At 61.3% G+C, this 27,993-nt stretch overlaps 1 protein-coding gene and 1 non-coding gene across 2 annotated transcripts in view; one reads left to right on the top strand and one right to left on the bottom strand.

Moving 5' to 3' along the window:
• Positions 1 to 24,028, top strand: part of LOC130040669 (adenylate kinase 8-like) — a 39,389-nt gene extending 15,361 nt beyond the window's left edge. Inside the window, exons 6-11 of the mRNA XM_056132667.1 lie at positions 3,701 to 3,782; positions 4,192 to 4,263; positions 4,824 to 5,024; positions 6,905 to 7,036; positions 12,639 to 12,728; positions 23,880 to 24,028. Of these exons, the coding sequence (XP_055988642.1) occupies positions 3,701 to 3,782; positions 4,192 to 4,263; positions 4,824 to 5,024; positions 6,905 to 7,036; positions 12,639 to 12,728; positions 23,880 to 24,028 (726 nt within the window). The remainder of the gene's footprint in view (positions 1 to 3,700; positions 3,783 to 4,191; positions 4,264 to 4,823; positions 5,025 to 6,904; positions 7,037 to 12,638; positions 12,729 to 23,879) is intronic.
• LOC130040998 (small nucleolar RNA SNORA73 family) lies at positions 11,191 to 11,394 on the bottom strand. Its single transcript, XR_008795033.1, has one exon. It is a non-coding gene; the product is annotated as a small nucleolar RNA SNORA73 family (small nucleolar RNA).
• Positions 24,029 to 27,993: the final 3,965 nt, after the last annotated feature.

The following is a 27,993-nucleotide window of genomic DNA, read 5'->3' as shown; positions in this document are numbered from 1 at the left end:
AGGAGTCATCCCTGAGCACTGCCGGGTGTGGGCCCCCTACCCCCCAAGCTCTTGCTCATTATCTTTCAGGAGAGTGTGATGGCGGCAGGCATGTGAGCGTAAGCAGATTGACAGTCTCCATTTGTGTGTAAACCAAAGCAGAGTGTTTGGGGGTCTCGGGGGCCTGCTCCTCCCCCCACCCCCCGCGTCACCCTCAGCACACATCAGCTCCCCAAACTTCATCCCTGAAGATGCATTTCTTTCCCGCCTGAGAAACTGTTCTCGTTTCTGCGCTGGGAAACTGCGTCGTATTTCACCAGAAACGTAGAGGGGGTCTGGTGGGTGCCGGGGCCTCTCCCGAGACTCAGATCTGAGCTGGAAAGAGCCAATTTATGGACCCCAAGCTCAAGTCTCAGATCGTCTCCCCAGACAGAGGCGAGCAACGCGCCTCAGGGCCCCTGGGCACCTGAGCTGGGCTGGGCGTCCTCGTGGGGGACAGGAGAGCGGGTCGGGCATCAGAGGCGGGGGGCCCAGAGAGCACATAGCTCTGCTTTTGAAGCGACTAATTGCGCTTTAATAACAGCCAGGAGGGCGCCCTGGCGGGCGGGTGGGCGGCAGCACTGGGCACGCTGGCTTCCCTGGGCGGGCTGGGCAAGCGGGCACTGCTGGGCACGCCGGCTTCCCTGGGCTGGCTGGCTGCATTCAGGACCCTTTTCTTTCTGTTTTCAGTTTTTTTTTTTATTCGTGACATCTGCTTAGTGCTTGTCCGTCCTGTGATACCGGCCCGGCGCAGCTGTGCAGACCCCCAGCCCTGAGCATACGGCCTTTTTGATGTGTGATAAAACAGACGCGAACCCCAGGGACTTTGCGGAAGCATCAGAATATCAATTAACCTGCTCGGTGCAGAGCCGGGCGGCCCTCGCAGGCGCACGCTGGCGTGCCAGGGAGATGGAGCGCGGATTCTAATTAGGACCCAGCCAGCCCTGGAAGTCGGACCCCGAGCCAGAGGGTGTGGGGGCGCTTGCACATCCCAGGGCTACCCTGGCCAGGGTGGGGGCTGCTCCCTGCCCCGACGCCTCGCTGTCTCGCCACCAGCCCGCCGGCCACCGTGCATGCGTCACGGGTCCCTTTGCAAGGAAGTCTATGGTGCCAGTCCCAACACAGCCGGGCCGGGGAAGGTGGGTTCCTCTGGACCCTTCCTCAGGGTTCCAGGCTCCCCTGATGTGGAGGCCCCAGCCAGCCACCTCTGCCTCTGCAGGCTGCCTTTGTCAGACAGAACCTGGGCGACTGTCCTCTCTCCCCGTCCCCCCCCACAAGTCTGGAAGCATTACCTGGAGTGCTGGTGGCCCGTGCCCGCCTCCCCCTCTCTCTGCCTCCCTCCTTTCGAAAATTTCCCATCCCCCTAGGGCTGGCTGAGGCCGGCCCACGAGGGAACTCCCTGAATGGCCGGAAGCTCCTTCCAAGGAGGAGTTGGTGGATAGCTATCAAGGCTTGGACCTGTACTGAGTGGCTGCAGATTCAGGGGCAGGTTATAAAGATTGTCAGTAGTGCACTGTTAAAGTGCGTCTTGGTGCTGAGCAGAACAGTGCAGAGGTTGGAGAGGCGGCAGGTGGGGGCCATGGCAGGGGTGCAGGGGGGTCTCTCCGGAGAAAGGGAATCAGGCACTCCACTCTGAGGAGTGAGACAGCCCGGGTCAGTGGCGCACAGAACCCCTGTGGGTGTCTGGGGCGGTGGGGGGGGGGGGGGGTGTCCACAGATGTCGGCTCCGCTGCTGGCCCGGTTCTAACGAGCCCTTGAGGGAGCTGAAGGCTGCTCAGAAACGCTGGTTTGCACCTCAGCTTCATTAGTCCCCGAAGCCTTCCGTGAGCTCTGATTCCTGGTAAGAAATTAAGGGACGGACGTGGGTCTGACCCCTCCAGTCCCGCTCGCTCTGCTCAGCTTTCTAAAGAACTGCCCTCTGGGGCCCGGAGCCCTAGCGCAGCAGGGAGGGTGTCGGCCGAGCACGCACCTGGATTCGATCCCCGGCATCCCATTGGGTCCCCTAAGACCCGCCAGAAGTGGTTCCTGAGTGCAGAGCCAGGAGTAACCCCTGAGCATGTCCGGGTGTGACCCAAGAAGCAAAAAATAAATTAAAAAAAAAACAACAGAACTGCCCTCAGAGGCTAGGGGCACCTAAATATTTCAGTATGGAAGAAATGAGCACCGACAGTATTGACTTGAGGATTCGGGTCGCTGTGCCCTGGCCAGGGCGACACCGGCCCCTGGGGCACGGGGATGGGAGGGACAGTGTGGTCTGGGCCGTGCAGCTGACTCGGCCTTGGAACATGACAAAGTGCTGCTTTCCTGAAGAGAAGTTTCTTTCTTGTTTGTTTTTGCTTCTGCCCTTGTGCGCACTCCTAGGGGCCTGGGCTCAGGGACCGTCTGCGGTGCCAGGATCGTGCCAGGCCAGCGCCCTCCCCGCTGCCCTCTCCCTGCCCCTGGAGAGTGTCACAGGAAGGTGGGACCTGTTGGCGCAACAGACCTTAAGGGGTGCAGGGTCCCTCGGGGGAGGCTGCTGGCCTGGGGAGACAATGTGTTTGGGGTGTGGGTTGTTTCCAAGGCCCTTGGGAGTGTTGCAGGCCTCAGGGGAACCACCCAGGGTCCAGCCTTACCCCATTTCCAAAATCACACGTGACCCTCCGGCGTAGTCAGTGTGCAGGGAGCTCCGAGAGTCGCCTAACACCCGTGTTCCCTAACCCTGGCACTGGGAAAGAACTTTCATGGATTTATGCTGTGCCAGAATCCAAAGAGGAAAATGTAGATGGATTTGGTTCAAAATATGTGCTGAAAGCAATACCACGGATGATATCAGAAGGCCAGACAAGCTCATAGGCCTGAGGAGGTGTTGGTCACAAGGGATCATGCCCTTCACGGTAAAGATCTCTTGTAATAAAAGCCCGCACTCCAGGGGCCGGGAGTAATGGCTTGCACAAACCATTGGAAAGGAAGATTCGAATAGTAAACACACGAGGAAGCTCTGAGCCCCAGTAATGACCAGAGAAGAGGATGTCGGTAGATTCTCGTTTTCTGGAGTGATTCCCTACAATAATGCCTGTCGTGGGGGTTGTTGGCCTGGGTGGGGCCACTTTGGAGGGTGTCGTGGCAAAATGCAGTGATGTCATAACATTGAATCAATGTTCAGAAATCGGTCTTCCGCGCGTCTGCTGTGCTTTTCATGGACACGTTTCCGTAGGGTGAAAGGCTTTTCTGAACCCCAGTGTGCAAGCAGATGGGGTCTGTTTGTCCAAGTCCGGGGGAAATCCCCGCGATGCTTGGAGCAGAGTTGCTGAGAGCTGGGAAAACGTTCAGTGTCTTCAGGGAAGGGAGCAAATGGGCCACTACCCTCCCGGGAGGAGTGGCTGGGGAGCCTGGGTGGACGGGCCCGGCATCTGGCGTGCCACTCTTGGGCCTGCAGGAAGGCCTGTTTGGTTTTGGTTGTGGCTCGCTTGTTTGTTTGGGGGCACACAGCAGTGCTCAGGGCTCACTCCTGGCTCTGCACTCAGGAATGACGCCTGGTGGCTCGGGGCACTGTGTGGGATGCCGGGGATCAAACCTGGGACTGTCGCGTGCAAGGCAAACACCTACCAGCCGGACTATTTCTCTGGCCCCCAACCCCCCTTTGATATTTATGTCCCGAAACCATCAAAACAAGAGCAGGCGGCGCTTTCTGCTTGTCCCCTAGGGCTGGATTCTGGACAGCATCCCCCAGACGAGGGAGGAGACCCTGATGAGCCAGACGGTGGGGGTCAGCCCCCGCCATGTCAGTGAGTAGCCCCCCGCGGCCCTCCACTGGCACTGCAGGCCCTGCCCCTGGGGCATGAGAGGGGCCTGCGGGGACTCTGGGAGCCCCTGACCCGCAGGACCGAGAAGCAGGAGCCCGCAGCAACTGTTCATGATGTAAAAGCAGCCAGTGCTATTTCGTGAGACAAACCAGGGTGCTGGGCCAGTCCCTCCTGTGCCGTAGGGGAGACGCTTAACCCAGACTCCGTCTCGGAAGGAGCCACCAAGTGGCGGGAGAGGGGCAGACGCTGGGTCGCCTGGTGACACAGGGAGCCGGGCAGAGCCTTGGGCAGCCCATGGCCGGGCAGGGACCAGCAGGGGCGACAAGGCTGCTGCAGGTGCGCCCAGCGGGTGTCCCCAGTTACACCGAACTTTGCTCCGCCATCTGCGCAGTTGTGCTCAAGGCCCCAGACATGGTCCTCATTGAGAGAAACCTGGGCAAGAGAATCGACCCCAGAACTGGAGGTATGACCCCAAACAGCCCCCAGAGGGATTCTATGGAAGAGCCCCTAGCCCAAAACCTAACGCTGATGCTAACCCTAACCCTCACACAAACCCAACCCTAACCCTACCCTAACCCGAACCCTAAGACAAACCCAACACTAACCCAACCCAGCCCTAACCCTAATCCTAACCCTAACCTACCCCAAACACCCCCCCCCGAGAGAGGCCCTAAACCTAACCCTACCACTAACCCAAAACAGCCCCCCAGAGAGATTCTATGGAAGAGGCCCTAACCCTAGTGCTAACCCTACCCCAACCCTAACCCCTAACACTAACCCTAATCCAACCCTAACCATATCCCAACCCAAATCCTAGCTCAACCCTAACCCTACCCCAATCCTAACCCTAACTTTACCCCATATAGCACCCAGAGACTCTAAGAGGCCCGAACCCTAACCCTTCAGGCCACCCATCCTGGCTGGCACCACCAGTGTCCTGTCAGGTCATCAGGAGTGGGCACCTAGGCTGGTCAGGTGCTGTGGTGTCCCTGGGTCTGGTAGGCGACCGGCCTTTCTCTGCAGAGATTTACCACACCACCTTTGACTGGCCCTCGGATGTGGACGTCCAGAACCGGCTCATCATGCCCCTGGGCATCTCAGAACCAGAGACGGCGAAGAGACTCCTGGAATATCACAGGAACATCGCCGAGGTCACCCCTGCGTACTCCAGGATCCTGAAGGCCATCAGCGCTGACCAGCCGTGCATGGACGTCTTCTACCAGGGTCAGTGCTCTGGGTGATGGTCACCAGGGACCCCCTCCCTCCTCCTCCCTGCTTCCCAGCCCCTGACAGTGACCCTAGTGTCCGGATGGACAGAGGCAGACCCTGGGCTCAAGGACGGGGTGCAGGCTGGCGTGGGGGTCACCACGCTGGGTGGTCTCCCCAGATCTCTGTCCCTGACACCGGAGCAGAGCGGGGCCTGGCTTGGGGTGTCGGATCCCGTGGTCTGGCCTCTTTGCACCCACAGCCTGGCCGGCAGCTGCAGAGTTGCGGCTCTGCGTGTCCGACAGCCTGAGCCGAGACGCGAGGGGCAGGGCCGTGCGCCCCCGAGGAGGGCACCCACGGCTTCCAGCAGCTTGGGTTTTATTTTCAGGGTCAGGGGCACATCTGGCAGTGCTCAGGGCAGACTCCTGACTCTGTGCAGGGCTCACTCCTGGCTCTGTGCTCAGGGCTCACTCCCGGCTCTGTGCTCAGGGTTGACTCCTGGCTCTGTGCTCGGGGGGGACTCTATGTGGTGCCAGAGATTGAACCCGGTGGGCCGCATGCAAGGCCAGCGTCCTTCCCGCTGTAGAGTCCTTTGCTCCCTGACAGTCTCGGGGCACCCCCAGTCCCCCGCTCCTGCCCCGCAGCTCCAGGCCACGGCCCGCCCACCCACAGGCCCTGGTCCCCCCAGAGCCTTCTGCGTCTCACATCCTGGGGCTGAGGTTTTGGGGGGTGTGGCCCTCAGGCAGTGTTCTGCCAGCCTCCCGTCTGGGGGTTCCTGTGAGCCGCCCGAAGACAGAAAACCCCCTTTACTTAGGGTCCGACTCGGAGTTTATCCATTAATTACTTCCAAATTACTTAATCACGTTTGTGTTCCTCCGCTGATTCATAAAGAATTCATGCCCAGAATTGTAAACAAAGGCGTGAGCATTTGAATATTAATTATTATTAATTAATCATGCAGAGGGGGAGAGAGAGATGGAAATTCTCCCGTTGCTGTTTTTCTCCTCTCTCTGCTGGCTGCCAGCAGCCCCGTGATTTTGAGAAGAATCATGGGCGAGGCGGCTGTCGGGGATCAGTGCTCCTGATTAACGAACGCGGTTGTTTACCACGAGCGAAGCCCCGGGTGTAGACGCGTGGAGAGGCGGGTCCCGGCACAAGGCGCCCGCTGCCCGCCAGGCTCCTTTCCCTGGAGGGAGGCAGGAGGGTGGACATGACCCGAGATGGCCCCGAGTCCAGCAGCCACTAAGCCAGGAGCCTTACACTAAGCGGGGGCCAACATGCCCTGCACAGACTCGCCAGCCCCCTCGGCGGCCCTCAGTGCCCATTCCTGTTGTCATACATGGGAGGTTCCAGGGGCTCTGGCTGGGTGCAGGCTTGGGGGCACGTCAGCTCTGCCCTTCGCCCCAGGCAGAGGCAGTGCCACATGGCCTTGCGCTGCTGGCCCGGCGTATGTGATGGTCCGTGTCCCTGGGGTTGACAGGCGGGTCCGACACGGGCCCTGGGGCTCAGCGGGTGCCAAAGATGCGCCCTCTGGCCGGCCGGCTGCCTGTTCGTGGGGAATCTCTCTCCCACCCCCATCACCTTGGCCTTGCTCATGGGGGGCATGGGGCGGGAGGGTGTAACTCCAGCTCTGCTCTGGGGCCTGTTTGATCTTGGCGGCTTTGCAAATTTGCAGCCAAACTGAGGTCCCCGGAGTGTGGCACAGCTCATCCCCACACTGGCCCCCGCGGCTGCCAACGCCCAGAAGGCCAGGCCCCAGGCTCTGGGGTGCATCCCAGCCCGCTGTGCTCCGGCAAGTGTCCCCGTGCGCCCCGTGTGTCGCAGGCCGGTTGCGGGAGCCCTGAGCCCACGGGTGCTCTGCCCGGCGCCCAGCTCACCGTCCTTCTCTCTCTCCCCAGCTCTGACCTACGTGCAGAGCAGCCACCGGTCCAACGCCCCCTTCACGCCGCGGGTGGTGCTGCTCGGGCCCGTGGGCAGCGGGAGGAAGCTGCAGGCCGCCCTCCTGGCCCAGAGATACGGCCTCGTGGACGGTGAGTGTCCACAGCCCGCAGACGCTCCTCCCATGCCCCATTTCCTGTTAGGGCAGAAGGCAGGTCGTCTCCACCAGGAGTGCGTGGGAGCACCACCTGGCCACCTCCTACGCCCGGGGAGCCAGGGCCTTCTCGAAGGGCGCCTTTCTGCTGTCCTGGTGGTCCCGCCCTCCTGCCCCCCAGGAAGCCCCACCCTCCTCCCACCCAGCCCCTTTCCAGGCAAACGGCTTGGGGATCAGTGTTCAGCTTCTTGTCCCGTGCAGCAGTTTCTCTTTCTCCTTTTCTTTTCTTTTTCATCTCTTTACATTAAAAACAAAAAAAGTATTTATTTGTTTTTTATTGAATCACTATGAGATACAGTTACAAAGCTATGCATGGTTGGGTTTCAGTCATACAGTGTTCCAACACAGTCCCTTCACCAGTGCACACTCCCACCATCAGTGTTCCCTACTCACCCCCACCCCACCTCTATGGCAGGCATTCTCTCTCTCTCTCTCTCTCTCCCCCCCCCCGCCCCCTTTTGGGCATTCTGGTTTGCCATACAGACACTGAAAGGTTATCATGTATGTCTCTTTACCTACTTCCAACACTCAGTTCTTGTCCAGTGTCATTTCCAGCTCTTATTGTCATATTGGTTCCTTCTCCATCCTAACTGCTGCCCTGTGCAATTTCAATAAATATTTCACCAGGTGGGGAGAAGATATTGAAATCAGAAACTTTGCAACCTCCGGCTCCCCCCTGGGAGCACCCCCGTGGCCTGGGGTGGAACCTTCGGGGCAGCGGCCTAGGTAGCCTCAGTTTCCCCAGGAAGCATGGCATGGCTGCAGTGTTGACTGGGGAAGGTGCCCGCCTTGGACGCAGCCGACCTGGGTTCGATCCCCAAAGCCCAGCCAGAAGTAATCCCTGAGCACAGAGCCGGGAGTCAGCCCTGAGAACCACTGGGCCTGTCCCCCTCACAGAGGCGTGAGATTTCACCCCCAGATATGTAAAATGTGCCTAGAGACGCCCCCAAACTCACCTGCTGCCATATGTGAGTGCAGAGGTGTCCGTAGCCCAGCTGCGACACACCCACACCGCAGACCAGTGACACTGGACGTCAGTGGCGGAGGCCAGTGCATGGGGCCAGGCTGGGTGGGGCTGCAGCCCCGGGTCCCATGCCTCGAGCACGGCCTGTCTGTGAGGCCTTTGCCGTGGGGGCCTGAGGTGCCGAGATCTGCCGTGAGTGGCCCCTAGGACTGGCCTGTGTGAGCACCATGGGGAGAGCTGCGGCGCCCAGAGCACAGCAGCCAGGACAAGCCAGCGTCGCAGTCAGCGAGTGTGACCCCAAGAGCCCCTGGCAGCTCCACAGCTGACTGTGCCTCAACTTGGGTGGGAGCCTCGGCTAGTGGGTGCAGGAGCACCACTGCAGGAGCACCACTGCAGGAGCACACCCAGGGAGCACTGTGGCTGAGCACCACTGCAGGAGCACACCCCAGGGAGCACTGTGGCTGAGCATCACTGCAGGAGCACACCCTCCAGGGAGCACTGTGGCTGAACACCACTGCAGAAGCACAAAAGCTGAACATTGCAGGGAGCATCCTAGGGAGCACTGTGGCTGAGGACCACTGCAGGAGCAGACCTGAGGAGCACTGCAGCTGAGCACCCCTGCAAAAGCACACCCCAGGGAGCACAGTTGCCAATCATCACAGCAGGAGCAGACCCTGGGAGCACTGTGGCCAAGCATCACAATATCAGAAGGGGGAGCGAAACAAGGGGAGAAATCACACCCACCCACAATGTATGGAACTCTGCCGTTGTTCTGATTAGCGGGCAAGAACAGTCTGGAACCTTCTGGATACAAAGATGCTTTTGCATGCATTACCTTTCCTTCCGGGGGGAGTTGGGGTCACACCCTGCTCTGCTCGGGGCCGACTCCTGGCGGGGCTCGGGGACCGAGGGGGCGACGGGTCCAAATCTGGGTGGCCATGCAGTGCGGGCGCCCCGGCCCCGCCGTTTGGGGTGTGAAGAGGCCGAGTTCTTCAGCCCTTGCTTCCCCGCTGGCCTTGCCCGTGGGCGCGCGGACAGGGCGGGCTCCCCCGTGGTTCTCGTGGATTTGCGTTTGTTTCTCGTGGCTACGTCAGGACGTGGCCCACGGCCTCACCTGCGCCTCGTTCTGCTCCTGTGGGTCCTCGTTGGAGAAAAGCAGCCGAGCTCCCCGCGGATGACGTCAGGCGTGTTAGGCCCCGCCCCCTCGGATGACGTCAGGCGGGTTAGGCCCCGCCCGCGGATGACGTCACCTTCAAGGGTTTGAATTGTTTGCAGCTCCTTGATCTCGGAGAATTGGAAGGACCTGCGTCCATCTGGGGAGAGATGGACACCTGGAAACGCAGCGGGCCCCGCGGTGGGGGCTGTGCCTTGGGAGGGGACCCCGCACTAGCCCTCGGCCCCGGCCTCCGGGGAGGGGCGCGAGCGGCAGGGGCGCCTGGCCCCTTTTCTGTGCTTTCCCCCGCCACCGTTCTCACCACGTTTTGCCAAATGAACGCGAGAAAACCGCTTTACGGGGCGGGGCGGGACGCAGAGCCGGGGGCGTCACCTGGTCGCGGCCAGGCTCCGGGACCCGGGTCCGAGCAGTGCAGGGGCTGGGCGTCGGCTCAGGAGTGGGGGCTCCCGGGCAGGGCGCAGCAGGGAGAGGGTCGCTCGGGACCGTCGGGCCGCGTCTCCAGGCCTCGGTCAGGGCGGGCACGGGCTTAATTTCTTCGGGGGTCACACCCGGCGGTGCTCAGGAACCGCTCCTGGCGGTGCTCGGGTTCGAACCGGGCCGGCCGCGTGCAAGGCGAGTGCCCTCCCCCCGCACAGATTTCCAGCCAGGGGCGTCCCCGGAGTTTCTCTGGGTGTTTGGGGTCCCTCCGGGCGGGGCTCGGGGTGGCCGGGCAGCTCTGCTCGCCCCAACGGCACTCACTGGGTCCGAGTGTGGGTCCCCCCGGAGGCGGGTGGGGCTGGGGCTGCCTCTTTGCACAACCCCGCCGGGGGCTCGGCCGCAGGAGCTCCTGGCACTGAGAGACCCCCAGCCCTGCCTTCCCGCGGGGAGGATGGAGGGTGCTGCCGCCTGTGGGGACCCCGGGCCGGTCCCCGGGCCCTTGGAAGGCGCCAGAATGCTGGTCCTGACCGCCGCCCCCTGCAGAAGGCACCCGGCCCACTCTGACTCGCTCTCTCTGCGTCCCCCACGGTGGAGCCCACCTGGCGTGTTTTGTGTTTGTTCTGCCTGGGATTTGGGGACCTGGAGGTTGATATTCTTGTTTTGTTTTTTGGTCCATACGCGGCTGACTCCAGGCTCTGTGCTCAGGGGTCACTCCTGCTGTGATCAATCCTGGCCAGCCACGTGCAGGGCAAGCGCCCTGCCCGCTGCCCCATTGCTCTGGCTGGGGTTGATATATATATATATATATTTTTTTTTTAACAAGTAATCACCTTTATTGAAATTCGTAAATACATCGCAAGATCACCTTTTCAGGGGCTTTCATGTCCCATCCAGAAATACATAAAAATCCAAAAAGTGGTCACAGTGGATAGGCTGGCTTGGACTTTCTTGAGTCTAATCACTGATATCCTATGCAGTCCCAAGCACTCAGGAGAGATCCCCAAGCATTGATGAGTGTAACCGCCCCCACCAGAAATGTAGGTATTCTTTAGAAAGGTCACATCACTTAGTGAACCGGGGGCTCAAGTTTAGCTCAGAATCTCAAAACAATATAACCCCAGCATACATCCTTCAATTTTACCTTTCTATCAAATTAAGAAATCTAAAGTTAGAAATCAACCAATCACAGGGGATGGAGCAATACCACAGCCAGTAGGGTGTTTGCCTTGCAGGCGTCCGATCCGGGTTCGATTCCCAGCATCCCATAGGGTCCCCTGAGCACCACCAGAGGTAATTCCTGAGCACAGAGTCAGGAGTAAGCCCTGGGCATTGCCGGGTGTGACTCAAAAAGAAAAAACAAAAAAAGAAACGATCCAATCACGCGGAGATCTGGATCCTCTTCTTTCCAAGTCAGATCATCTGGAATTGCTTCAAAAGCTTCAAAACAAGATCAAGAGCTTAATCCACCAGTACACTGGGTGGGTTAAAATAAAGTCTGATTTCAAGTTTACATCCAGACCGACTGGTTGCTCTAAAGAGCTGTTTCCTGCATGGTTTGTCTCCCCAGTCATGGTCCAGAGGACTCTGGGAAGCTGTAGGAATGTGCAGGCACAGACTTGAGGCCCGGCTTGATCTCCAACGGTGTGGAAAGGGACTGTACGTCACCGGGCTGAGCCCTGTGCTCCCCTATGCCACCTGGACAGTGCCCGGGGAGAGTGACCTCCCGGGATATCCACGTTGGTTGGGGTTGATAATCTCAATCTGACTTTGAGATGTCATTGTTCCGATGTGATTGGGTGCCCCCACCCTCCGTCTCTGGTACCCCGCGGGCACGCAGACCCCCTGTGGCTGGGTAGATTTCCTGGACAATGTCCTCCCCACAGGCCCTCCACACCGCGACTTCATTCAGGTTCAGATGTTTTAGAGGTTTCCTTGTGGCAGCCAGCCAGGCTTTTTTTGGGGGGAGGGGGAGGGAGCTTTTTAGTGATGCTCGGGTTCCTCCTGGCTCTGCATTCAGGAATCACTCCTGGCGGTCTCGGGGGACCCTATGGGATGCCGGGGATTGAACCAGGGTTGGCTGCTTGCAAGGCAAATGCCCTACCTGCTGTGCTATCACTCCGGCATTTCCTGCATTCAAGATACTGTCCTTGGGGCTGGGGGACTGACCGCAAAGGCGGGAGTGGATGCTGAGTGTGAGGGACACGGCTTCCTGGCACCTGTGGTCCTGGGGCAGAGTCTGGACTAGCCCCTGACCGCCCCTGGGTGTGGCCTTAAAAGCACAGTAGAGCAATAGAGTCAAACGGGCTGGCTTTCCTGTCCGCGATTCCCGGGTTCTTCTCTCCGACTTGGTCTTACCACCACCTGGGGACACTGTGACCCCCACCTGGGAACATCCTATGTGACCCCCACCCGGGGACTCTCTGTGACCCGGGCTTGGTCTTCTCTCCGGCTCCGGTTGATGTGGCCCCGTCCCTTGGCCTCTGTCCAGCTGTTCTAAGCTCCAGCTGGTCTGTGCTGGCCTGGGCCAGGGGTCTGGGCTTGAGGGGGGAGTGGTCCTTTGCCCCTCGTGCGGTGTCTGTCTGTCCCCATCCGCTGTGTCTGTCTGTCCTCGACTGTGGGGAGGGGGCAGCCCCAGCCTTACCACTGAGTTAGAGTCGGGTCCCGGGCTGGGTCCCCAGTACGGCGGGGATGGCGCTCGCCTTGTCGCCTCCCACCACCACGTATGGCTCCCGAGCTTGCGAGGGGTGACCCACGCCTCCACCTGTTGGACAGGAGTGGACAGTTGCTGGGTGAACACAGAAGGGTGGGGTGGGCATGGAGTGTGGCCAGTTGACTGTTCTTCGGCTTTGTTAAGGCAGCCCTGCTGGGCCTGGGGGGCACATCCCTGCCTCAGTGGACTATTGGGGTCCCACGGGGTCCCCAGGTTTCTCTCAGGGGTTCTCCCATTGACCCCCGGACCCCCGACCGTGTCTCTCTCTCCCCCAGTCTGCTGCGGGCAGCTGCTCAAGGAGACCGTGGCCGCGCAGGACAACCTTGGCGAGGTCATCCAGACCTACTTTGAAAAGGGCATGACAGGTATGGCCTGGGCGCCCCCACCTGGGACGCTGTGTGTGACCCCCCACCTGCGGTCACTCTGTGACCCCCACCTGCAGACATTCTCTGGGACCCCCACCTGGGGACATCCTATGCGACCCCCACCTGGGGACACTCTGTGACCCCCTCTCCTTCCAGGACCCTACACTTTGCCTTTGATGATTTTTGTTTTGACTTTGGGCCACATCCAGTAGGGCTCAGGGCTGACTCCTGACTCTCTGCTCAGGGGTCCCTCCTGGCAGGCTCAGGGCTGGCCCTTGGTCCGTAGTGAGCACGGCGGCACCCTCCCGCTATCTTGTCTCAGGCCTCGAGGCCTCTGGCATGGCGTGTGCAGAGTTCCCGCCCGTCCCGGTGGCTGTGCTGGGGGCAGTGGCCTGAGCAGACATGGCCTGGTCAGCCGGCAGAAGGGCGGCCAGCGGGAGCTTCTGTCCCCCAAGGGTGGCCGGGTCCGTGAGGGCAGTGGGACCAGGGTGGCTCTCTAGGCCCCCGTGACCTGCCTCCTGGAAACGCCCCAGGGCCGACCCCACCAGGACGCTGGGCTGGACCCTCCTCCCGGTCTCCTGTCTTGCGTGAAGGGCCGTGGCGGCTGCCCACCAGAGGCGAGGACAAGCAGCGTCCACTCAGAAGCCGGGGCCCGAGCACATGGGTCCTGGACAGCGCCTTCCCCTGCTTTGCTGCAGACCCCCCAGGACCAGAGGGGTGTCCTGACCTGCTCTCCACACCCCTCCCTGCGGCCTCCTGTTCCCCAGGAGTCAAGTTCAAGGGCAGTCAACCAGGGTCAAGTTCGTGTCCTTCCCAAGTCCTTGGGTGGAAGAGCCTCAGGGAGGGGCAGGGGGTCCCACTGGGTTCAGGACCCGGGGCTGCCCCCAGCCTGCAGCCTTCTCAGGGACGGGGACAGAAGCCCGAGGTGGCCAGGCCTGGGGACATGGGGTGGCACCTTGCGCCAGCTGGGGGTGACCGTGGTGGCCCAGAGAGGACAGGGCTGGGCCCAGGATGGTGCTGGGGGAGGGGTAGCGGGCCCTGAGTGCTTTGAGGACCCTGCGTGTCTCCCACACTTCCCTGGGCTTTCTGGCTTGGGCCACACCTGCAGTGCTCAGGGTCACTCTTGCTAGGAACCATGGATGTGGCCAGTTGGAACCTAGGTTGGCTACATGCAAAGCAGGTGCCCTGACCACTGAGTTATTGCTCTGGGCCCCCCCTTCCCTCCTTCCCTTCCTCCTTCCCTCCTTCCCTTCCTTCATCCCTCCCTCCTTCCCTCCTTCCCTCCTTCCCTTCCTTCGTCCCTCCCTCCTTCCCTCCTTCCCTTCCTTCGTCCCTCCCTCCTTCCCTCCTTCCCTTCCTTCGTCCCTCCCTCCTTCCCTCCTTCCTTCCTTCTTTCCCCTCCCTCTCTTCCTTCTTTCCTTCCTTCCTTCCTTCTTTCCTTCCTTTGTACCTTTTTTTGTTTCTCTCCATCCCTCACTCCCTCCCTCCCTCTTCCTTCCCTTCCTCCTTCTCTCTCTTTCTCTCTCTCTCTCTGTCTCTCCTTCTTTCCTTCTCTCCTTCTCTCCTGTTTTCTTGTTTGGGGGCACCACTGGCAATGCTCAGGGCATCCTCCTGGCTCTGCACTCAGGGATCTCCCCTGGCCGTGCTCAGGGGACCGTACGGACATCCAAAGTGAGCGCCTTATCAGCTGTACTGTTTCTCCCCACCCTGCCCCCCTTTTCTTTTCTTTTACAAATAAAACGTTAGGGCTCAGGAAAAAGGCAGGAGCGATGGTGCCCCATGCAAGGCTGAGCTCTCCTGGGGGCGGCCCCTCAATCTCGAAAAATAGAAATCACAGCTGCAGCCTGTGATCCTGTCCGCGGGACGGCAGCCTTGGGCACCACCCTGATTCTCTCGGGGCTGCGTGCAGTGGGGCAGGGGGGTGCGTGGGTCTGCAGGCTGGGTGGAGGCCGGAGGCGTGGTCACTCCTGTCCCCTGCAGGCATCGCTTGGGCCCTGTGGGAGCTAGTGAGGCCTCGTGGCCCTTTCGGGTTCCTTTTCTTCTCTATTTGAATGCGACTTTGCAAAGTGGTTCATGGTGCAGTTGCTTCAGGCATGTATGCAGTGTCCCGTCCTAACCCTCCACTGCCGCCGTGTGCCCTTCCCTCCACCACTGGCTCCATTCCCCCACCCCAAAGCCAGCACAAAATAATTTATTTGATATTGCTTGTTACAAATAATTTCTAATGCAATTTTTAAAAAAACCTTCATTAAAGGGAAACCTGTGAGAATTGTTCCAAGTCAGGCTGTGGCTCTGTGTCTGGCTGGACCTTGAGTGACCGTTTCCTGAGCTTACTTGGTGCATGTCACAGTGCTGCTGGGCTGTCGGGCTTGTGGAGTTTGCGGGTGTTTTGGGGACCCCCAGGATCTGAGGGGGGTCTGCCCTCCCCGCCCTGAAAAGGCCCCGGAAGATGGTTTGCCTGGAACCCTGTTAGTTTGGCGTCTCTGCAGAGACCCGTCGTGAAGCGGTGCTGGGCTGGGGTGCGGCCCCACAGTGCCCCTGAGTTAGGGCCTGGCGCCCTGGTGGGGAGGGAGAAGCAGGAGCTTCCCGGGCGCCTGGGCTGGGGGCTGTGGGCTGGATGGAGGCCAGAGACGCGTTTACATGTTTGACCAGGGCAGGGTCGGGGAGGGGTGCAGGGACCCACAGGCCCACTGGGGCAGGAAGGTCTGGGCAGTGATTCGGCTTAGCTAGTCTCGGCCTCGGGCCACTCTGCTCCTCAAGGTTTGAGCCCCTCCAGGAGGAGATGGAGTCCAGGGCCTGCGGGCAGTGCAAGAGGCCACTCTAGGGTCTGACCCAGGTGACCCTCACACCTGCCTCCAAGCCATGTCCCCCCAGGCACGGCCAGCAGGGGGCAGGGTGGGTGCAGATGCTGCTGAGGGCCTCAGGTGGGGGCAGGAGTCCTGATGCCTTCGCAGGCCCCTCACACTGGGGGCTGGGCAGGGGGCCCCAGGGGGCCCTGGGCTGAGGGGGCAGGCAGGGGCGGCTTCTGCCTCGCTCACATCAGATGTTCTTTGCGGTGCCAAGAGCTACATGGCGTGTCCCCAACACGGTCCATCCCTCACAGCACTTCTGGGATGGGGTGGCCACACCCCACCCCTGCTCCCCACCGGGTGCCCCTCACCCCTGCTCCCCGCTGGGCGCCCATAGTAGCTCTCAGGTTTTCTCCCGGAGGCCTGGGCACCGCCTGATGCTGCTGCCCCAGTAGCACCCTGTGCCCCTGCGTGGGGGGAGGTGCAGGCGCCCCCACATCAGGGCTCAGCTGAGGGCAGAGGCAACAGTGATGACACAGACACCACCCCCACCTCAGACCCACCTGCAGACGGCAGCACCCATGCACAGCCCCCTCCCCTTCCTGCGCCCCTCCCCCAAACAGCACCCCCCCACAGCCTCCTCAGTGGTCGCCTGCGGGCTCTGGCCAGCTGCCGGGTCCTGGGGGCAGCTCGTGCTCCTGGCTGCCGGCCACCGCGGCCCCTCCCGCCCGGTTCTCCCTCCGGAGCCCCTGTCAGCGGCTTTACCCTCCCCCGCCCCCGGGGCTGCCAGTCCTGGAGACAGTGGCTCCTCCAGGGACACCGGCTGACCCTGACCGAGTGATCCCAGACCCTCCCGGGCCTCCCGCCCTCTGCTGCGGGGCCTCATGGTGCTGCCAACACCTCGTCCCACTCAGCGCCGCGGCAGAGCTCTGCCCCAGCCCACGTCTGCCGGGGGCTTCATGCTCCCTGCGGGCCCCAGGGCCCTGCCTCAGCCCCCTGCTCTGAGGAGGGCACAGCCCAGAGGCACAAGGGCTGCACTGGCCTTCATGTTTCTGACGCGCATTTGGTCCCTGGCACCCCATAGGGCCCCCCGAGCACTGCCAGGAGTGATCCCCAAGTACAGAGCCAGGAGTCAGCCCTGAGCTCAGAACCGGGAGTCAGCCCTGAGCGCAGTGCCGGGAGTCAGCCCTGAGCACAGAGCCGGGAGTCAGCCCTGAGCACAAAGCCAGAGTCTGCCCTGAGCACAGAGCTGGGAGTCAGCCCTGAACGCAGAGCCAGGAGTCAGCCCTGAGCGCAGAGCTAGGAGTGATTCCTGAGCACAGAGCCAGAGTCTGCCCTGAGCACAGAGCTGGGAGTCAACCCTGAATGCAGAGCCGGGAGTCAGCCCTGAGCACAGAGTCAGGAGTCAGCCCTGAGCGCAGAGCTAGGAGTGATTCCTGAGCACAGAGCCAGAGTCTGCCCTGAGCACAGAGCTGGGAGTCAGCCCTGAATGCAGAGCCGGGAGTCAGCCCTGAGCACAGAGCCAGGAGTCAGCCCTGAGCACAGAGCCAGAGTCAGCCCCGAGCGCAGAGCCAGGAGTCAGCCCTGAGCACAGAGCTAGGAGTGATTCCTGAGCACAGAGCCAGGAGTGATTCCTGAGCACTTCTGGGTGTGGCCTCCAAAATTAAAGGGACCTGCAGTCCCTCACGCCTTCCCCAGGCCAGCCTGGCTGCCCAGCCCCTGCCCAGGGCTCCTGCTTCTTGGGGGCGCACTGCCAGCTCCAGCCTTCTGGGGTCCCCTGCAGAACGGCCCCCAGGAAGAACCCGGCCCGCGGAGCTATGGGCTCATCAGGTATGGGGGCTCCTGCAGGGGTCTGGCCGACGTGGTACATGGCTCAGGAGCAAAGGAAAAGCACCCCCCGCCCACTCCCCGAGGCCAGGGAGGCAGCTGAAGGATGCAGGGCCTCCTGGCTGCTGAGAGCAGAGACCACCATTGCCGGGGTGGCAGACCCCCTCCCCCACCCAGCTCCCTGTGCCTCCCTGGCCTGGCAGGGCCTGGAACATTCCAGAAAACGCTGGTGCTCCCCTTTGCTGGCCCCGAGCCCTCTCATCTCCAAGGCAGCCCCAAACACAAACAAGCCCCTGCCACACCCGAATTGGGATGATTAGGAGCGATTTTCCAGAACCTTCCGTGAGCCCTCCCACGGGGAGCAGACCTAAGGGGCTCCTTTGTTTTGGGCCTGGGGTTGGGGGTGCGGAATTAATATTCTCATCACTAAACGCTCACTAAAGATCCGGCAAGAGACCGACTTTTCTCTTTTGACAAAAACTTGCAAAGGGCCCCCGAGTTGAAAGACAGGAAGTGGGGGGGGGGCCTGGGCGGAGGAACTTTCTGGATTGAAGCGGCAGCCCCAGCACTAAGCTGAGCTGAGCAGCAGAGGGGCCCCCGGGGGCCGCGGCGGGGCGGGCGCGCCTGCCTCTCTGAATAATTTACCAGTTTGATTAATAGACTCACAGGGGTATAATTAGGGGAGGAAGAGCCGGTGGTACAGTAACCGGCACAGCGCTTGGGGGAGGCAAGCCTTTATTTCTGTAAAGAAACTTTCCAGGGTGCTGGGCGTTTGATGGTGAGTCGGGAAGCGCTCAGCGCCTCTCCGCTTTTGAAGTGGAAATAGGACAGTTTGAATCCGTCGAGTTTAATTTTTCACAAGCTTTCGGGGGCTGTGGTGCACCTCCCTTTTTATTATTGAAGGGAAAAAACCCTACATTTCCTTTCATTTTTCTCTGTGTGGGAGCGCGCGCGCGCACACACACGCGCACACGCACACGCACACACACACACACACACACACACACGCGCGGGCACGCGGGCTCCTGCACGCACAGTCCGAGCCGTGAGTAATAACACATTAATTGACTCTCTTCCTTGATGTGCGCGTCCCAGCCCACGCGTGTCCCGTGTCGCTGCCGCGGGCTGCCACAAGCAGGTGGACAGACGCCCCGGCAGTTATGCATTTTAAAGGCTCCCTCACCTCGGTGACAGTGCTTTTGAAGTGGCTCCTTTTTTCAAGTCAAACTTTGGGCTTTTCCACTGGGGCCTCTACAAAGATCTCCTTATGGAAATCAGGAGGCGGAGGGGGGCAGAGCTGCGTGAGCCCGGCCGAGGGGCAACTGGGGAAGGGGGACCACCCACTGCCTGCCAACAGGACGGTGCCCCCGCCCCCCGCCCAACACAGCACCCAGCTCCTGGTGCTTTGATTCCGTCTCAGTGCCAGGGCTGGGCCTGGGGCTGCTCAGAGCACTGCGCATGGAGCACTGCGCACAGAGTGCATGCTCTCCCAGGGGCTTTGGTTAGCTCAGCAGCCGTAAACTGGCATCTCAGGGCTCTGACTCCTGGCAGGGCTCGGGGGACCATATGGATGCCAGGGATTGAACCTGGGTTGGACATGGCAAGGCAAGTCGCTGACCATTATACTGCCTCTCTGGCCTCTGACCCCCATGCGGGGTGTGGTCACGCGCCCCAAAGGGCAGGCAGCTGCGAGTCAGTGGAGACACTGAGGCCGTGAGTGACCCCCCCCAAACAGCCCAAGGACCCCTGCCCCCACCCCTGTCGTGTTCCTGCACACTCAGAAGTTTCTGGAAGGCCACGGTGGAGCCGTGGGCAGGAATGGGCAGGAGGCCCCGCTGGCCGCTCAGCTGTGAAACGCGCCATGACAGACCGACCCTGCGTGCTCTCCTGCTGATGGGCTGCCCGGGCTGGTGCCAGGCCTGTCCTGGAGGGTGCCAGGGCCTTCAGCTTCATCTCAACTGCAGGGTGGGGCTGACGGGAAGAAGCTGGTGAGCTCAGGTTGGTGAAGGAAGGAAGGAAGGAAGGAAGGAGCGAGCCAGCCCTGGTATCTGGCCTGTCCAGCTGGGGGTGACCCCACTGGCCCCACGTGTCTGCACTCCCCCCTCCCTCAGGTCCTGGGTCTGTGGTGCAGGATTGGGGGTGGGCAGAGGCGCATCCCCAGGACCACACTGGCCGGTGGGCTGGCCAGGGCCGCAGGGAGGGGCTGGGGAGTCCCGGTGTCACCCAGCACGGCTGTCTCGGCCCAGCTGTCCTGTAGGGGCCAGGCCAGGCCGGGCAGTGCCCCCGTGGGCGGGCAGGTGTGGGCAGCACGCCCCTCCCCAGCTTGCCGTGACCGCTCCCTGGCACAGCACCCACCGCACCCCTCCTGGCCTGAGTGTTTCTCGAAGGTGTTTTCTGGAAGAAAGCAGGAATCCTCGCAGGATCTCCGCGGGCCCGGCCGGGGAAGGTGGTGCTACTGGCTAGGCCAAGGGCCTTTCTTTACAGTCGAGTTGAATGGCTCTTTTTGCTGTTTTGTGTCTTGGACCACACCGGGTGATGCTCAGGGCTGACTCCTGGCAGGGCTCGGGGGACCATATGGATGCCAGGAATTGAATCTGGGTTGGACATGGCAAGGCAAGTGGCTGACCTTTATACTGCCTCTCTGGCCTTTGAATGGCTTTCTTTCTTCCTTCCTTCCTTCCTTCCTTCCTTTCTTTCTTTCTTTCTTCCTTTCTTTCTTTCAGGGGTGGTCACATCCAGTGATGCTTAGGGGTTCCTCCTGGCTCTGCACTCAGGAATTACTCCTGATGGTGCTCAGGGGACCATATGGGATGCTGGGAATCGAACCCGGGTCGGCTGCATGCGAGGCAAGCACCCTCCCTCTGTGTTATGGCTCTGGTCCCACTTTTTCTCTTTATTTCTTTTTCTTTTTTTCCCTTTGCTGTGTGTGTGGGGGGGGGGAGTCTTGGGCCACACCTGGCTGTATTTGGGACTCACTCCTGGCTCTGTGCTCAGGGGTCACTCCTGGCAGAACTCAGGGGCACTTTCTGGTGCCAGGGAAGGAATCCGGGTGACTGAGTGCCAGCAGGTGCCTCCCTCCTAAAGGAGCAGGGACGGGCCTGGTATCTCTCCCGCCTCAGCTCTGCCTCAGCCGGGAGACTGGCCGGGAGCGGGGGAGCCGGTGGGAGGCTCGGGGGAGGATTGGAAAAGATCCACTTCCTGGCGGTACTGTCTGCTAACGACCTTGCAGTTCTCTCAAGACCAATGCTCCATCATTCCTGCACCCAAGACCGACAGCAAAGGGGTTTGTGGGTGCCTCCACCCCGTCGTCGTCCTCCTCCAAGCGGGTCCCAGCAGGCAAGATCCACCGACTCAAGGCCTTAGAAATGTGGGGTGCAGCACCCCAGCCCGCCAGCAGGTGGCAGTAAAGAACAACAAAGTGCTCTGGGTGCGCAGGGCCTTGCAGGGGGACTGGGGGCACAGGGTGCTGGGGTGCCGCTCCCGCCCCAGGGCAGAGTGAGCCCCCTCCCCTCTGAAGCCACCCACTTCGCCCATCGCTCATAGCCCGCTGGCTGCGCACTCCGGGAGGAAGGAAATGCCAGTGTGAGTGTGAGTGTGAGTGTGAGTGTGAGTGTGAGGGTGTCTGACGTGTGCGGTGTGTGGTTTGTGGACAGATGCGGGCGGGGGGGAGGGGGACAGGCTGTGCCTGTGTTTATGTCATTGGCGTGCATGCGTGTGCAGTGCTGGGCTGTGTGTGCGTGGTGTGTGTTGTGTGCAGTGGTGTGAACTGTGCATGCGTGTGTTGCTGTGTGGCTGTGCAGGGTTGTGTGTGAGGGGGTGGCTGTGTGTGCAGGGAATACAGGTGTGAAGTGAAGGGATGGGGGCGCCGGGGTCGGGGTCGCGAGGCTGTGGAGTGGGGAGGGGTCTGGGAGACACCTTCATGCTGTTCCTGGAGTGGCCAGCAGAGGGCGGCGTCTCCTCCGCTTTCCAACTCCTGAGGCTGCGAGCAGGCCGGGGGTGAGGCGGGTCTGGCAGTGTCTGGGGCCAGGGTTGAACTGGCCCCTTGCGCCGCTCCCGGCCCTCAGGGACCCTGAGCTCGTGCACTGAGAATTCAGTGGCAGAAAAGGCCTTTTTGAGGAGCGGCCGGCCAGGCCCGGCAGGGAGAGAGGCAGCCGAGGGGAGACTGGGCGTGGGGGGACGCCCCGGCTGGACATGTGCCTGGACACCCCCCTGCTGTCCAGGCCAGAGCGGCCCCTCGGCATGGGCCTTCCCACGCCCTGCCTTGGCCGGTCCCTCCTGCGGGGGCTGCAGCCCAGCTTCACAGGGCCTAGGGAGGGGAGCAGGAGCCAGCCTGGGCCCCGCCCAGCATCCCATGTGGTCCCCGAGACCCCAGGAGTGACCCCTGGGTGCAGAGTCGGAAGTCAGGCCTGAGAACCGCTGAGTGGGGAGAAAAGGGGGAATTCTATTTTCAGGGTGGGGTGAGGGGAAGACAGGCCACAGCAAACCCAGCCCAGTAGCAGCGGCTGCTCAGAAGCTTCTAGAAAGGACCATTTCCTATGTTCAACCTACACCCCTTAGCCCTGCCTCACCCCTGCATCCCGCCCCTTAGCCCTGCCTCACCCCTGCACCCCCCACCCCTTAGCTCTTCCTCACCCCTGTGCCCATTGGCCTTTCTAGCGGGTGGACATCAGCTTCCTGGGGACGAGGCTGGCCTTTGGCATTGGCCTCTCCTGCCCTGCTAGTGGTGGGTGCCCGAGACCGGGGCTTACTGGTGTCCCCGCATCGAGAGTGTGACCTCAACCAGGGCCCAGGGCCCCAAGCACCCCACAGAGCCCGGCCCAACACGGGCCTCCTGCTGGGGCCACCTGCGTCCATGCCCGTGTGCATGACCACGTCATGCCTGTGTTCATTAGTGCCTGTGTCCGCGCCCCTCGCCATGCCCGCTCCTGTCCGTGTCCGTGTGTGGGGCGAATGTGCCCCACGGTGGTGGACGGTCTCCGGGTCTGGAGCAGGTGGCAGGTGCCAGCAGGGCCCTGGGACGCGGGGGACCCTCGTCCCGGAAGAGACCGGCTGGGAAGTCTTGTGGCCTTTGGGGGCCCGGGGGATGGGGCCTGGAGGGAGTGGGCACCCTGGCCAGGGCAGACCCCGGGCCCCCCTGGAGATGGGAGGAGCCGGCCTGGGGACCCTGGACCACTCCCGGGCTGAGGGGCGCAGGACCCCCGTGGTGATCAGGAGTGGGCCCTGGGGGACACGTGGCGTCCTACAGCCCCGACAGGAGGCACAACAGCATGACAGTGACACGTGATCAATATGACAGTGACACATGACCTGTGTGGTAGTCACACGTGATCAGCATGATGGTGACACGTGATCAAGGGCCCAGGAGCACTCTGTATTGATATTTGCCCAGATGGGACCCCGGAGGCAGCTCAGTGGTGAGGGCATTTGCTTAGCATGCATCCGACCGCGTTCATCCCCGGCACCCCGTACGGCTTTCAAGCACCGCCAGGAGTGACCGTGAGCACTGAGCCAGGAGTAAGCTCTGAGCACAGCAGGGTGTCACCCCAAACCAAAAAACAAATGAACTGAAGGCGCCCGCACAGCTGCAGGCAGATGGCAGCTGGTGGCAGGGGCGCGTGAGGCGGGCCGACTTGGTCCCCGTCCAGTGGGGCGGCTGCAGCCTGAGAGGTGGAGGAAGGAGGGACGGGAGAAGCCCTGCTCACTGCCGTGTCCCCGCGCACCCGCTGTCAGCCTGGGTTCTGGAAGCCCCTAGGCAGGAGCCCTGCGCTCGCTTGCCTGGCCTGTGGTTGCTGGCTGGGGCGGCCCCGTGCTGCACAGGGTGATGGTGTTTGCGAGCATTTCTGGGAAATGAGCGCAAAGCGCAGGCGACGCGTGATGAGAGGACGGAGAAGTTTCCGGAGTCAGCAGTGGTGAATGTCACACGCGTGAGGGCGTCTGTGCCTTGGCGGCTGGTCCCCGCACCCACATGTGGCCGGGCTGTGTGACTGGAGCAGAGAGCACCAGGGTTGCTTATAGGCCACCAGATGCGCCCCGAGCACGCAGGGGACTGCATGAGAGAGATCCCGCTTGGAGAAAGGGAAACAGGCCGGGCTGAAAGACCCCCAATGTCTTTTACTGCAAAACTGGGTCCTGGGCCGGAGACGTAGCACAGCAGGGAGGGCGTTGGCCTCGCACACAGCTGACCCGGGTTCGATCCCTGGCATCCCATATGGTCCCCCGAGCCGCTCCAGGAGTGATTCCTGAGTGCAGAGCTAGGAGTGACCCCTAAGCATCACCGAGTGTGACCCCCCTCCCCCGAAAAGACCAGATCCTGTCGCTGTGCACGGGAGTGGCCCTGGAGGCCAGCCGCTGGCATCCATCCAGATGGTCACCTTCCTCCATGCTGGGACCTGGAGGGACCTGGCCCGGGGCCCTGGCAGCCCCGTCCACTCCTGCCTATTGGTCATTCTTCGCTCTGACCCAGGAGTCCGGAGCCCCAGGCCACGCGCCACTCTGGGGAGTGGGGGCCGGAGAGTGACACCCCCTCTCTCCGCAGTCCCCGACAAGGTGATCATGAAGGTCCTGGGCCCCCGCCTGGACCGGCCGGACTGCGTGCAAAGGGGCTGGGTGCTACACGGCTTCCCCCGGGACCCCGACCAGGCGCGACTGCTCGAAGAAGACCTCGGCCACAAGCCCAACAGGTGAGCGGGCAGGTGGAAAGCACCCTGATGAGACCCAGGCGTGGCCCCCGGCCGGGCTGGTCTGGGTAGGCATCAGCCCCACCGTGGAGCCGCCCCCACCGTGCTCTTCTGCGGAGTAGCCAGTGGGGTTCGGGGAGAGGACAGCGCCCCCTTCTGGATGATGCTGTGCTTGCCCTCGCTGCGGGAGTTGGTGGCTGCCCCCAAAGGCCAGCGCCGGCCAGGCCCCACCCGTGCCAGGGTGGATGCAGATTCCCGCCCCTCCAGCCCCCGTTTCCCAGGAGCCTGAGACACACATTTATTCTGGCTCCTCTCTCCCTCTCTCTCCCTCTCTCCCTCTCTCTCTCTCCCTCTCTCTCCGTCTGTCTTTCTTTCTCTTTCTCCCTCTCTCTCTCCCTCTCCCTGTCCCTCCCTCTTCCTCCCTCTCTCCCTCCCTCTGTCTCTCTCTCTGGGTGTCAGGCTTTCCCGTTGGCTGCTCCTCGGCTGGGCAGACACGACCACTTCGTCACCTCCTTTCTCACCTTTACACTTTTCTGCCTGATGACACTGGACGGGCCGTGCTGGGCTCCCGGCATCCCTGCTCAGGGGGCCTCTCCCTGCCAGCTTGGGCCCAGCTGCAGTTTCCAGAAAGTCACAAGTGTGGCTCTGCCAAGGGGCCTGCCGCCCGTCTTCGCGTTATGAAAGGCCCGTGGTGCCATCCCGCCGCCCCCTCCCCCGACACGAGGGGCAGAGGTGCCCCGCACCCCACACCTGTGGACGGGGGCTCTGACGGATGGGCCGTGGCAGGTGCGGCCAAGGTCACTGAGCAGATTAAATCAGATCATCCTGACGGCCAGGGCAGTGCTGCGGGCCCAGGCAGACAGCTTCCACCCGAGCGGGCCTGAGACAGGCACGCAGGGTTCTGCGCCGCGCCTGGCTCTGTGAGGAGACACGGGAGGGACCCTATGGGTGCCAGCGACCAAACTGGGCTTGGCAGGGTGCGAGGCGCACGCCATGGCCCCTGGGCTGTTGGCTGTTGTCTGTCCCGTCCCTCAAGGTTACTCTAGCAGGTCTGATCTACAATAGCCTCCGGTTTCCTGACTTTCCTTCCAAAGGGAAGCATCGTCTCTCGGAGGCACTTGGGCCACACCCTCGGGACTCGGGGTCACTCTGGCTCTGCAGGGATCACTCCGGGAGGGGCTCGGGGGACCCTCTGGGGTGCTGGGGATCTCAAACATCTGGCTGCGTGCAAGGCAGACACCTCCTCACTGTACCCTCTCTGGCTCTTTTTTATTTATTTTATCTTTGTAGGGGACACACCCAGCAGTGCCCAGGGCTTCTGGCTCTATGCTCACTCCTGGAGGGGTCTTGGGGACCACATGGGGTGCTGGGATTGAACCCCAGTCCACTGCATAGAGGGCAAACGCCCTTTCATCTCTAACATCTCTGGCCTCTAGTCGTGATATTCTCGTTTTTTTGTTTGTTTATTTTAGTGACTCTCATTTGCCTTTGAATGATAAGAATAATAAGAGAGCTGGAGAGATAGTCCAGTGGGGAGGGCGCTTGCTATGCGGGCGGCTGACCCAGCTTCGATCCAGGCATCCCAGAGGGTCCCCTGAGCACCACCAGGAGTGATTCCCGAGTGCAGGGCCAGGAGTAACCCCTGAGCACCGCAGGGTGTGACCCCAGAACAAACACATAAAGAACAGTGAGTGTGAGTCTCCTATTTCCCAGAGCTATAAACCGGCATCACAGGGCAGACCTTCGTGGGTGGCCTCTCGCGCGGCTGAGCCTGCGCGGGGACTGTGCGGGGTTTGGGGGAGGGGTGCACTTCCTGGGGCGCCCGCAGCCCGGGGTCAGGCCTCTGGCGGAGGCAGAAATGGTTCTGGGTGTCAAGGTCCTGGGCTTAGGTCAGATGGGGAACCACGGGGGTCCACACTAGGCTCTGCCTCAGGCGGGAGAGCGCCCCCTGGTGACGGGGCAGGGGGCGCAAGACCTCGTGTCACTCCCCACGCCTCTATGCACCTGGGTCCTGAGTGTGGGGGTCAAGGTCCCACGAGGCTAGCCTCTATTTATGCCAACGCGAGCGACCTGTGTGTGTGTGTGGGTGGGTGCAGTGCCACCTCCAGTGCCCCAGGAGCCTTCAGGGGTGGTGGGAAGCGCCCCCGGGCTGGACAGGAGCCAGCATTGGTCTTCCGAGCCCCAACACTGACCAGTGGGAGGGCAGCACGGGGCGGACAAGCACGCAGGAGAGAATATTCCAGAAGCCTTTGGTTCAGGCAGGCCTGCAAGGAAACCCTTCTCCACTCACCACACCTCGAAACCAGCCTCTCCAGACCCTGCCAGGGGCTGGAGCCACCGTCCAGCAGGGTGGGTGTTTGCCTCACGTGTGCGCGTCCTGGGTTCGATCCCCAGCACCCCATACGGTCCCTGAGCCCCGCCGGGAGTGATCCCTGAGCATTGCTGGATGGGACCCAAGAGCAAAAACAAACAAAGCAGATTCTGTCGGTAGCTGAGTTAGTCTCTTGACCCGAGGGTTGGGAAAAGTGGGTGAGTCTCTGCCCCCCTGGGAGCGATTTCTTTCCCAGCCCCTCCCCTTCAGTTAAGCCTTTTTTTTTTTTTTGGCTTTTTGGGTCCCATCCAGCAATGCTCAGGGGTTACTCCTGGCTCCTCACTCAGAATTACTCCTGGCGGTGCTCGGGGAACCATATGGGATGCTGGGACTCGAACCCAGGTCGGCCGTGTGCAAGGCAAACGCCCTGCCCGTTGTGCTATGCTCCAGCGCCCAGTTAAGCCTTTTAATGATTGACTCACAAAGCAATTCTAACAATATACCTTCGAGTCCCCAAATCAGCTAAGGGAGAGCGGACTGTCCTGCAGTTCACCCCACGCCCTGCTGCGGGGACAGGCATCAGAGCCGAGGTTCTGAGCTGGGCGAGGCCAGTCAGAAAGCGGCTGAGCCGCGGGTTGCTGTTCTCGATGCCGGGAGGAAATCCTGACAGAATTATGGCTGAGAAATCAACGTGGGTGTGCGACACACAAATCTATAACTCAGCCCGAAACCCTCCACAAAGAGTTCTTCTTTTTTTATTATTTCCTTTTTTTTTATTTCGGGAGGGTTCGATGAAATTAGATTAAAATAAATTTACATATATATCAATTTTATTATTAAAATATATTCGCACGAGTAAATAGAGTTCCTGGGAAGGGCAGGTTTCTCTGGGTATTGGAGCCAGAAATAGACCCTCTGACTTATCAGAAAGCAAAGTTATTGTCTCCTGGTCAAATATAAATCTCTTCTTGGAGCTAATAAATGGGGAATGCTCCAGCGTGGTGTTTGCCTGGCTCCTGCCGGGGCGGGCACAGAGCACTAAATTGCGTTCCGTGGAGCCACACCGACCCCCGTCGCCGCATCACTCCGGGAGGCAACCAGCCCAGTGATTGATGTGTCGGGAAGGTGGAGTAAAAGTTATTTGAGAACAAATAAAATGGGCCATAAAGTTTGTTAAAACGTAGTAATAATAGTAAGAAGGGTGTGGGTGCGGGCGGGGAGGCAGCGGCAGACACAAAGGGCCGGCGGCCGCCCAGCCCCTTCTCTGTCTGGAAAATAATTCATCGCGCGGCGCGCGGGTGGCACACGGCTCTCGTCTAAAATTAATGTTTGCCCCCAGAGGGAGGCGGTGTGGGCCAGCATGCAGAGGGTGGCGCCTGGGTCCAGGTCCCCTTCCCCTCCTTCCTGGACTCTTGGCGGTTCCCTGGAAGGAGGCCCGCCCACCCGCACCCTCCCTCGGGGCTCTGGACGCCCCATCCCTTGGGGACCCGCTCTCCTGATGTTCGGTGCGCTTTGGCCGCTGCACAGTATAAGTGCACGGGCTTGAGTGTCCCCAGCCAGGACGTGGCCCGCGGCCTGGGAGCGCCAGGTGCCTCCCAGACCCAGACCCAGGGGCGCGGGCGGAGTGTGCTCTTGGTCTTGATTTTATTTATTTATTTATT

This window comes from Sorex fumeus, unplaced genomic scaffold, assembly GCF_029834395.1.
Source record: "Sorex fumeus unplaced genomic scaffold, SorFum_2.1 ptg000095l, whole genome shotgun sequence".
NCBI classification, from domain to species: Eukaryota; Metazoa; Chordata; class Mammalia; order Eulipotyphla; family Soricidae; genus Sorex; species Sorex fumeus.
The sequence above is the reverse complement of the archived record's forward strand: the minus strand, read 5'-3'. Positions and strand labels throughout refer to the sequence as shown.